We start from the raw sequence: 12110 nt of genomic DNA, 5'->3' as shown, positions 1-12110 counted from the left end.
TACATTGGGCTAACGTCAGAACTTAGTGTTCTGATATAGTTGAGAAGGGACAGTGAAAATAGGCAGTAGATTTCAGTAATTTTAAGAATCCTCTATCCCTTAAAATTATTTTTGCTTTTCAGGAATGTAGGTTTAGTTCTGATCAGATGATGAGTAAACATCTTCTGAGGCATTCTTTTTCTTTGCTTTCTTTTTCTTTCTTTCTTTTTTTTTTTTTTTTAACAACTTTGAACCCCATTGATTTTTTTTTTAAGTTTGAAGTAGATAGTTGGTATCCATCTGTGTTACTTAATCAAGGTGTACTATACATTGTCTTTAGTGTGATTAAAGTACGTTTTTAAAAATGCTACTTAAAAGCAAAACAACTTTCTAATATATTATGTCACTTAGATAAATAAGAAAATATTGTACATTGCATAGGGAACCTGTGAGAATTATGTAAATGAGTGATAGACTCTTCTAGGAGGCATATCCTAAAAAATATCTACAAAGATGTTGGGCGATTGTGCCAACAGATTACCTTTTTTCTGTTCCACTGCCTGTTCCAAAATTCATTTTAGCAACTGCCATAGAAGTTTTTACCTAAAGGATAATCAGTTTTTTGCTACATTAAATATATAATACCAACAGTATTTTCTCATATTTTATAGATAGAAGTAAACATGTTGAGATCTAGTTTATAATTAGTATGTTTTTGTACTGGTTGGTACGATATTTAAACTCGGTATTTTCATGACTTTTCGGTGGAACACATTTCTGCATAGGCATTTATCTGAGTCAAAGAGCTAGTTCATTAGCCTCTTCATTTCCTCAGTGCATTTTAAAGCTCATTTTCATTGATTTATTTATAATTTCATCTTTTAGATTCAAGGGATACATGTGCAGATTTTGTTACCTGGGTATATTGGATAATGCTGAGGTTTGGGGAATGATGGGTTTTGACACCCTTGTACTCAATAGGTTTTCAACTCTTACCTCCCTCCTTCTCTTTCCCCAGTGCCTATTATTGCCATCTTTGTGTGTCTGAGTATCCATTGTTAGCTCCCACTTATAAGAAAGAACATGTGGTGTTTCGCTTTCTGTTCCTACATTAATTTGCTGAGGATAATGGCCTCCAGCTATATCCATGTTGCTGCAAAGGACATGATTTCATTCTTCTTTATGGCTGTTTAGTATCCCATGGTATATGTTTTATAAGTATATATGTATCACATTTTCTTTATTTAATCCACCGTTGATGGACACCTAGGTTGATTCCATGTCTTTGCTATTGTGAATAGTGCTTAAACTTATTTTTAAAACTACTTTTTCTTTGAGTTTTGGGACGCTCTAAACAATAGATGCCTTTTGAAGACGAGATTAGGGTAGATCACGTTGAAATTTTATTTATCTGAGAGTTAATAGTTGAAATATTAATTTTGGAAAATAGAAGAGGGGGCTAATTCAGTAATATTTTCATGTATTAAAAATTAATTTAGTGGTATTATATATTAAAAACTAGAATCAAAGTGTTCTTATGTCCTCCCCTTTTTAACAATTCCAATTTAGCATTGTTTTACAAAATACTGCTTTTCCCACTGTTTATGGATATAGTAAAAATGTTGCAGTAATTTCTGACACTAACATTTACTTCCCCTTGAATTCTAGAGCTTAATCCTGAATTGTTGTTGTTGTTGCAAAATGGTTGTAACAAATATTTAATAGTAAATCTGTAAAAAGCTTTAGCAAAGTGCTGACTCATAAAAGTTCTGGATATATGTACATTCCTTTCTTGTTTTGAGATGGAGTTTCACTCTTGCTGCCTAGGCTGGATTGCAGTGACACAATCTCGGCTTGCTGCAACCTCTGGCTCCCAGGTTGAAGTGATTCTCCTGGCTCAGCCTCTTAAGTAGCTGAGATTACAGGCACTCACCACCATACCCGGCTAATTTTTGTATTTTAGTAGAGATAGGTTTCACTGTATTGGTCAGGATGGTCTCAGACTCCTGACCTCAGTCGATCTACCTGTCTCAGCCTTCCAAATGGCTGGAATTACAGGCATGAGCCACTGTGCCTGGTTGTTAATTCTTTTCTAATACATGTAGAGTCGTCAAAGTATAGGAAGCAAAACTCTTGAGAGAATTTCACTGCATTGCCTATAAACGGGCAGGACTGAACCTTAGTCACATTTTTGGTTATTTCTGAATTAATAAAAGTTACTACCAAGAATTATTATATTTGGTGGTATGCTGATAAAAGGTTTAGCAGTCAGCTTTCAGGAGGGGACACAAGTCAATGATTTATAGCATTTACATACCTCCACCATGGCTGCTTTCAGTCAGCATGCCATCATTGCATATGGCGTTGGGAAGTGTGGCATTACATAGTATTTCTACCATACAGATACGACAGACATAAACTACCTCAAGAACATAGGTAATTGTGAAAATAGAGTAAAATAATTTGGAACTGATGAGTTTTGTGTATTTATTATTTTATTTTTAATGTAATTTATTTCATTGTAGAGTTATATATTCTAGCTTTTTAACAATGGCTTCCAAAATTCCTGAAAATTTAATATCTGGCTCTTGGGAGCCAGTATAAGCAGACTCTAGCAGACCTCCCCTCCAAAAGCATAAATTAGAGATTCCTAGTCTATGATCTATGAATGAGTTCCTAGGGAAGTGCATAAAGCCTGAAAGTTTTTCTGAGGAGAAGTATTGGTTTAGTACCTAATGTTTGTCTGCGACTGTAGCTTAAGGATTTGGCAAATAGACAAAGATCAGCTCATGCAGGGCCTAGTAGGTCATAGTAGGAATTTTAGTCTTGAACGCATTGAAAAGACATTGAAACTAGGAAGTGGTCCAGTAAAGTTGCTATTTTTATTTTAAGAAAAATTATTACTCTACCTGCAGAGTAGTGTAATTACTACTAGTAATTCACTACTACTAGTAATATATGAGGGGATCATCAGCAGTGCATGGAAGAGATGTGCAAGTGATAATGGTGATTGGAAAAGAGTGGAGGTAGTGGAAAGATAATCTTTCACCAAATACCAACTGAGCATTTATTATGTGTCATGTGCTACTATGGGTTTCATTTGAATTATTTTTAATTATTTCCTCCTATTTTCTTATAGGGGATTCTTAAAATAATTAAGGTGTGTAGTTCTAGTCTTTTTATTAATTAGATTAATTGCAAAGATCACTGATAGATCCACTTCTGTTTTATATAGTAATAGTGACAACTAACATTAAGCATATTGTGAATATGATGAAAGACAAAAGCCCAGGAACGAAAGATTGAAGAGACCTTATAACTGTCCTGGAATGGATCCTACACTGGAAAGATTTTTAAAATGCTATAAAAGACATTATTAGTATAGTAGGCAAAAGTGAAACATGGTCTGTGGAACATGGTCTATAGATTAAAGTTCTGTGTTGATTTTAAATTTCCTGAATGAGATCACCATACTGTGATTACATAAGAGAACAGTATTGCACTTAGGAAATACACTCAAGTGTGTTTTAAAGATCAGTAGAACGTAATATTTGTAACTCCTTTGAAAGAATTCATAATAAATGTTTATACATGGACATATGCATAGAGAATGTTAAAAAGTAATGTGATAGGTCTGGATAAAGGGCAAACAGGAATTTTCTGTGTTATTCTTGTTACAGGTATTTCTACAAATCTGAAATACTTTCAAAATAAAAAATTTAAAAACCAAAGGTGTATTGCTTCATACATTGCATGAAGCTCTTTACATGAATGCACATTCGGTCATTCCACTCTAAGCTCTGGGATATTTTAATACTGCAATTTCTATTTTAGAGATGGTAAACTAAGGCTTTAAAAAGTTAGGTAACTCACTTAAATACATATTTTGAGAAAGTGGCAAAGAGTATTTGTTTTACTGCCGTGACCGTTAAATTCTTACACAAAATATAAATACATCTTTTAAGACATTTAGGAAAATGACTTTATTTTATTTTATTTTATTTTATTTTATTTTGTTTTGTTTTTGAGACAAAGTCTCACTGTGTTGCCCAGGTTGGAGTGCAGTGACCTGATCTCAACTCACTGCAACCTCCGCCTCCTGGGCTCAGACGATTCTTCTGCCTCAGCCTCCTGAGTAGCTGGGATTACAGGCATGTACCACCACGCCCAGCTAATTTTTTATATTCTTAGCAGAGATGGCGTTTCACCATGTTGGCCACGCTGGTCTCAAATTCCTGATCTCAAGTGATCCGCCCGCCTCGGCCTCCCAAAGTGCTGGGATTACAGGTGTGAGCCACTGCCCCCAGCCAAAAATGACTTTAAAAAATTAAATTTCTATTACTACCAACCCCCTGCCTCTTTCCTGGAATTCCTGATATATTCCTCCAGAAATTTTGTGTGCAATGGGAGTGTATATATGTGTGTATTCTTTAAAATGGGAGTGTAATAAGCATCCTGTTTATAATGTGCATTTTTTATTCCATCTTAATCTCTTTAGTGAGTGACTTTGTGAAGACTTTATTTAAAATATTAGAAATTATTCATTAAAAAGTAATAGCTTTTTATCACCTCAGTTTGTATTTATGAGCTACATTAGATGCATTTGATACATGTATATTAATTTTTGGTATTTGGCTTTTGTCAGGTGGTTTTGGAATGTATGCTTAAAAAAGACCTCATTTATAATAAGGTCACTCCAACATTTCACCACTGGAAGATTGATGACAAGAAGTTTGGTCTTACGTTTCAAAGTCCTGCTGATGCTAGGGCTTTTGATAGAGGTATCCGAAGAGCTATAGAGGATATTTCTCAAGGTAAGTATTCTTGACTATTTTCTTATTTATCAGTTATATATAGTAGAGGTTATCTTTCTTAAAGTTGACCAAAAGTAGTTTTCACACTTTGACCATGTCAGCTTTTGTGATATGTGACCCGGCTTTGAAACCTCACAATAGATGAAGAGAAAATAATAGACTCCTTAACCTGATTTGTATTTGTCACATCATAGTCTATGTCAATTGCATGTACTATCTTGAATAGTCCATCAACAGCTGACTTCAGATAATTCAAATGTTTTAAAATAAAAGCTTGAAGGAAGGGGGACTAGAAATGTACAGCTGTGAGAATCCCAGTTGGTATTCTACTTGTGTATGTATGACACCAGTCACATCCTTTTTTTGGGTAATTATATAGAACTTGTAATATTCAAATGTATGTAGACTGTAGTTATTCCACGACAAAAGTCTTTACTTTATTGATTTCATTATTGAGGATTGGCAGACTTCCAAACCTCATCTATTCCTTTGTTATCTTTTCAGTCTATTAAAATGTTAACTCAAAAGCATATAGGTTTTGAAGGGAAGAATAATGTTTTTTTATTTAAGACTGACTTATGCTTACTTAAAAATCACATTAAAACCCATTTCTTCCCATAAAGGTAGAAATATCTAAGACTTGATTTTTTTTTCTAATTAGGAAGGAAAATTATTTCAATTTAACTTTCTGTATGAAGTAACTGAAAGTGTGCTAGACTACATTGTGATTTGTGTATTTTGAAGATGTCATTTTAATAAGAAAATCTGAAAACAAACTATGAGACCAGTCACAGGCAAGAACATGGAAATATGTTGTACAAATCTGTTTTGATAGTGCATGAAACTGTAGTTAAGTAATTTATTTAGCTACTTTAAAAGATTGGAATTTGGTAAATGAGTAATTTTTATTCTGATCCAGAAAAAATTACTATGAAGTAATAGTACCCATTTTGTATTTATTGTAAGACCCCATAAATTCTCCCTAGATCAGTGTTCTTAACCTTGGCTACACATTACAATCACCTGGGAAGCTTTTGAAGCTTAAAATGACTTAGTCTCCACTCCAGACCAATTGAATCTATCTGGGGAATGGAGTCGAGTCACCCATTATTTTTCACAAACTCCAAGTAAGTTCAAATATAGTGAGGAATTGTTCTCTAGTCAAGTAATTTGAATTTGAAGAAAAAAAATAAGAAACTTAAAAAAAAAATACATGATGCCCTGTGCCTCATTCCACAGAGATTCTGATATATTTTGGTTTGACGCCATACTCTGGCATCAGTGTATTTTTTGACAATTCCTCAATTGATTCTAACCTTTAGCAAGGTTTGAAGAACCAGTGCTTTAAAGAGAAAAATATTATCCATGGCTGCTGGAATTTATATGATTTAAAGTTTTGAATTATTTTTAAGCTTATGCTCATGTACCATAACAGTATACTTCTTTCACTAGGATCAAATAGATTGGGTTTAATGTTTTAAAAAATGATTTACAAGGAGTAGCTTACAAACTCCCAGGTAGAATAGACTATAGTACTTAGTCTGCCTTGTTATTTTTGAACATTGAAAAACATTAGCTAGCATTATCATCAGCTGTTATATAGACTTTCAACAATCTCAAATTGCTTTTACTTGACCTTCTGTGACAAAAAGATAAAATATGCTGCTCTTTCAAAAGGGCACATTTCTCCTTATCTCATGCCTACTCCATGCTAAGCTGTGCCTCTCAAGGGTAGCATGAACTAAGAATGCTAGGACACATCCTTCCTTATTAATTTATTGAAACTAAAGGTACCCTTAACAGCATGAAAATCTGTACAGAGACATTGATGCACAAAAGTCAGTAACAACAGTTGGCCTTTAACTATCAATAGTGGATTAAAACTCATTTGTTTTCCATCTGAGCTAAAGCAACTAAAATCCTGACTTTGGGTACTAAATACTGTTTCCTGGGTCAAAGCATTTAGAAAAATTGAATAAATCGCATCTTAGCATCACCAGAGCAGTGTAATTATAATCTGCCTAGTAATTGGCAGTATTTGGGAGAAACTAGGGGCAGGGGGTGCTAGAGATAGTATACTTTCAGAGAAAACATCTCGTTAGTTAAGCAACTGGAAATTTTCCTATGGAATAAGGAAATAATTACATTATTCTCCATTATTCTAACGGGCAAATATAAGTGGCCAGTATCTTAATTGCCAGGCAATCCAGAAAGATCTCTGATTAGTCTTTTAAAGTATTATAATGACATAATCAATTAGTCATTAATACTGGACTCTAAGACAAAAATTCTATGCTTAATTAACCTTATCTATTTTCTTAGGATGCCCCGAATCAAAAAATGAAGCTGAAGGGGCAGATGACTTACAAGTAAGTAACGGCTTGGAAGGAATTTGTAAACATAAAGGATGTGGAAGAAATCACTAGCCTTATTAAATAAACTTATCAATTGCTAAGAATATTTCTAAGACACTGTATTTGTCAAATTTCTCCAGAAAAAAATAACCAATACAGGTTGAGCATCCCTCATCTGAAAATTTAAAATCTGAATGTTCCAAAATCTGAAACTTTTTTCTTTTTGAGACAAGGTCTTGCATTGTTGCTCAGGCTGGTCTCGAACTCCTGGGCTGAAGCAATCCACCCACCTCCCCACAATGCTGGAATTATAGGCCTGAGCCACTGTGCCCAGCCCCAAAATCCAAAACTTTTTGAGTATGGACTTGACACCTCAAGTAGAAAAAATTTACACTTGACGTCATGTAATGAATCACACTAAAAATGCAGTCAGAATTTTGTTTCATGCCTGAAATTATTTTAAATCATGTATAAAATTACCTTCAGCCTGTGTGTTATAAGGTGTATAAACATAAATAAATTTCATCTGTAAAGTTGGGTGCTATCCTTAAGATGTCTTACTATGCACATACAAATATTCTGAAATTTGAAACAGTTCTGGTTCCAAGCATTTCAGATAAGAGATACCAATCTTTATATAGAAAGTAAAGTTTCTTTCTTTCTTTTTTTTTTTTTTTTAAAGGAAGTGGTTCATAAGATTGTGGGCTGGGTTGGCAGAATGGGCAGGCATGCTGGAAATTGGCACAAGTTGGTGTTGCAGTCATGAGAAGGCTGAATTCTGTTCTCTTCAGAGGACCTCAATCTTTTGTCTTATGCCTTTCAACTAATTGCTTGAGGTCACCCACATTATGGAGGATGCCTAACTGCCATATTATAAGGACATTCAAGCAACACTATGTAGTTGTTCATGTGGTGAGGAACTGAAGCCTTCAGACAACAGCCATATTAGTGAGCCACCTTGGAAGCCGGTTATTCAGCTCCAAGCAAGCCTTAAGATGACCAGTTGTGCCATGTTTTCACTGCAACCTTATGAGGGACCCTGAACCAAAACCATCTATTTAAGCTGCTCTTGAATTCCTGGTCAACAGGAACTGTGAAATAATAAATGTTTGTTATTTTAAGCCACTAAATTTGGGAATGATTTTTGACTGATACAGATTCTGGAGACCTGAAAATGAAGTGCTGCTGCAACAAATACTAAAACATGGGAATGACTTTGGACTCAGGACTCAGACAGTAAATAAAAGCTGGAAGGTCTTTGAGGCGAGGTTTAATAAAGTTCCGAAGAGACTGTTACTGGAAGCTTAAAGGTCTTTGGATAGAGCGTCAGTGAGGGTTTAAATGAAAATGAAGAAAATCATATTGGAAAATGGAAGAAAGGGAATGTTTGTTTAGTGTCTGAAAGCTTAGCAACGATGTCACCTGGCAGTAATGTGGGAAACAGAAAATATACCCAATGTACTGGGTGGTTAAGCTAAGGAGTTTTCAAGCAAAAAGTTGAAGCTTTTTGTCTGATTTCTTCTTACTGCTTATGATAAACAGTAAATGAGAGAAGTAAGCTAAGGAAGGACTCCTAAACAAGAACCCAGGACTTCGCTGGTTTTGAAAATTCTCAGTTTCTCAATATGTCAAACAGCTAAGATTAAGAAATGGCTTCTAAGCAAAGATCAAATCCAGGGCCTTCTCAGAAAAGCATTGTCTAAGGATGTGAGTGTAAATTCCTTTGTTAAGACCTCAGGAGGATTTAAGATGAACCTCAGAGAATCTTTCAATTAAAGTAATAGGTCCTATAAGAAGTGTAAATGTATGTCACATAGCAGAAGTTCAAGGTTGAGAAGAGTTTTTCTCATTTATGAGTGTGCTTTTTATCTAATGGAGTGGACCTCTATAAGATTCACAAAGTTTTTTGACGCATTATATTGGCAGAAATACCACCTTTGATTGAAGAGGGGCCCTTTGAATCCCCAAAATTCTACTTGCAGGAAGCAAGTTGAAAACTATACAGATGCAAACTTGGTCCACCCTTCAATGAAAATAGAAGAAAATTAGAAATTAGAACCAAGATCTCAAAGGCCAGAGCCAAGAGTTATGAAAAATTATTCCCAGGTCCTAAGTTCCACTCTAGGAACTTCCAACGTTGCCACCTTGATTTCAGAATTACGTGCACCAATAACTATGTTGTTCCTCTCATTTTTTCCACTTTTGAACAAGAAGGTCACATGGCAGTTATCCTCTGCCTGTCCTACCATTGTCTTTTGGGTATGTGTTGGGCAGATAATTTGTATCTTTAGTTCCAGATCATCAGATTGAGAGAAGCGATATATATTCAAGGAGCAGCATTTAAGGAACTACATATACCCAGGGAGTTTCATCTGTACCTGCACCTGTTTAGAAGATGGCATCCTAGCTTTGAAGATGTTGCTATAAAAAGATGAGACTTGTAGGGAGTCATGGGAGGGTAGAATGTATTTTGAATATGAGAAAAATATAAATAATTGGTGTTCAAAGAGAAGTGAATTATGGTCGTTTTAAAATATGGAAACATTTTATACTCCTTTCTTCACTGGAGTCTAATTCCCCTCTTCCTGAGTATAGGCTGTTCCTAGGGACTCACTTCTACCAAACGGAATGTGTTGAAAATGAAGTGTGACTTCTGAGGGCAGATGATAAGAAAATTTCTGGCTTCCATCTTGCTTTCTGTCTTGTATCACTCTGGGAGAAGCAAGCTACTATGCATGAGGACACTGAAGGAAATGTATGAAGAGATCCATGTGAGGAATTGAGGTCATCTGCCAACAACCAGCAAGGAACTGGAGCCTTTTAGCAACAACCACGTGAAGCGAATCATCCTGAAAGCAATTCCTTCAGCCACAAACAAGCCTTCAGATAATTACAGCCACTGCCAGTCTCTTGACTAGAACGTCATGGGGACTATGAGCCAGAATCACCCAGCTAAATTGGTCCCACATTTCTGACTTACAGAAACTATGAGATAATAAATGTTTGTGTTTAAAGCTGCTAAGTGTTGTGGTAATTTTTAATGCATCTATAGGTAAAGAATGCACAAGCAGAAAGGGAAGTTTAACTTTTTCTTAAGATGATTAGAGTGATAGCTAATTTTTTCAGAGTTACAACTGCAAAAGAAAACTCTTAAATTTACTTTAGTACCATTTATTTCATTTATGATGTTCCAAAGGTTTAGAACGTCATTCTTCTTTTGAAATGTATGGGAAGTTGCAGTGTGTTATGATTTATCTAGCTACTTTATTAGGAATAAAATACATGTTAAGTTTCATAATTCATCTTATGGGCTTGACATAAATAAATGTTTTGAATACAGATTATGGTTTAAGGTAGTGTTTATATCAGGTTTACTTCATTGGCAATTATTTACAAAGACAATATAGTTTAAAAGAATAACGCATTATCTAATTTTTTAACACAATAAAAGTAATGATAATGTTATATTTAAATAAATGTTTTGAAGGTATTAAATGCCAGAGTGGAAATCCTCTGTCTTTTGAATGTTCATTAATTAATTCAACAAATATTTGAGTACCTATTTTTGTGCCAATAACTTTACTAGACATTTCCTTCATAAGTTATTGGACAACTTTCTGCTTTCAACAGTTAATGTCTTCATCAGTTATCATAAGTCAACAGAAAGAAATTTACCTTTCTATTTCATATCTGTCTTTGGAGGGTTTTATAACAGATCATCATTTGAATTTGAAATCCTATCTTGCTCATCTTTTATTCCTGATGTGTAATATAGTGCTAATCACATACATAATTGGCACTCAAGAAAAGTTTTGAGGAAAAATCTTAAAAATTAAGATTTTTAAAAACCTAATCAATAATAAGGTATTACTGTTCTTTTCATTTAGTTTCTTTCTTTGACTATTTTAATGAGGCAAATGAGAGCTTTTGGTTTTTTGTTTGTTTTGAGACAGGATCTTCTTCTGTTGCCCAGGCTGGAGTGCAGTGGCATGATCTCAGCTCACTGCAGCCTTTGTTTCCTGGGTTCACATGGTCCTCCCACCTCAGCCTCCCGAGTAGCTGGACTATAGGCACGTACCACCACTCCCAGCTAATTTTTGTATCTATTTGGTAGAGACGGTTTTGCCATGTTGCCCAGGCTGGTCTCAAACTCCTGGGCTCAAGTGATCCACCCACTTGGTCTCTCAAAGTGTTGGGATTATGGCATGAGTCACTGTGCCTGGTCTGGGTTTTCGTTGTTGTTGTTTAATGCTAGCTTATGCTTTGTTTTAAGATCATTTTTAGTGCTGACAGAGTTGTCACTTACAACATTTACAGCTCTTATTGTTCAGATATACTGGATTGAGAACAAAACCCACAAAACTTACCTCACAACAGGCTTAAGGTTAAAAGAGGAAAAGATCTTAGATATGTTTTGGGGCAGAAGAAAGATGAGATCTGATTGATATGAAGTAAAACATTGTCATGTTTTCTCGTTTGGCCATTGAGAAGTACATGACTAACTTAATCTTTTTTAGAATTAAGTAATGTCATTTCTGAGCCAAAATGATTAGAAGGCTATGATTTATGTTTGTCTAATTTTGCTTTAGGCAAGGGATATGAATTGTTCATGTAATGATTTTCAAAGGTGGTAATATTTTAATAAGGCTCTATATCTGAAAACTAAGTGGACTGGCTTTATTTAGGTAGTACAGAGTATTTAATGGTACCGCAAGCTATCACAATCCTTTAGTAAGTGCTGCCTTAACAGTTTTCAGAAAGCCCTGATGTGTCTTAGATTGAATTTTATTTATTACCCAATAAGAGAGCAAAAAAATTCGCTGTATAACTTTTTGCATAATGTTTTGTTATTTAAAATTTTATTGACTCTTAGACTAATATATGCATATTTTGAAAATTATAAAGACAAAATTAGGAATCATTCAGTCCTACCCAGAAGTAATTACTGTTCATATTTGGATAT

At 34.6% G+C, this 12110-nt stretch overlaps 1 protein-coding gene across 2 annotated transcripts in view; it reads left to right on the top strand.

Annotated features, from left to right (window-relative positions):
* Nucleotides 1-12110, top strand: part of LOC105492574 (sprouty related EVH1 domain containing 1) — a 103564-nt gene that overhangs the window by 62472 nt on the left and 28982 nt on the right. For both annotated transcript variants that reach the window (XM_011759812.3, XM_011759809.3), the window contains 2 exons: nt 4625-4793; nt 7116-7162. In XM_011759812.3, coding sequence (XP_011758114.1) covers nt 4640-4793; nt 7116-7162 — 201 coding nt within the window. In that variant the 5' untranslated portion in view covers nt 4625-4639. The remainder of the gene's footprint in view (nt 1-4624; nt 4794-7115; nt 7163-12110) is intronic.

Source organism: Macaca nemestrina, chromosome 7 (genome assembly GCF_043159975.1).
Source record: "Macaca nemestrina isolate mMacNem1 chromosome 7, mMacNem.hap1, whole genome shotgun sequence".
Classification (NCBI taxonomy): domain Eukaryota; kingdom Metazoa; phylum Chordata; class Mammalia; order Primates; family Cercopithecidae; genus Macaca; species Macaca nemestrina.
The sequence above is the reverse complement of the archived record's forward strand: the minus strand, read 5'-3'. Positions and strand labels throughout refer to the sequence as shown.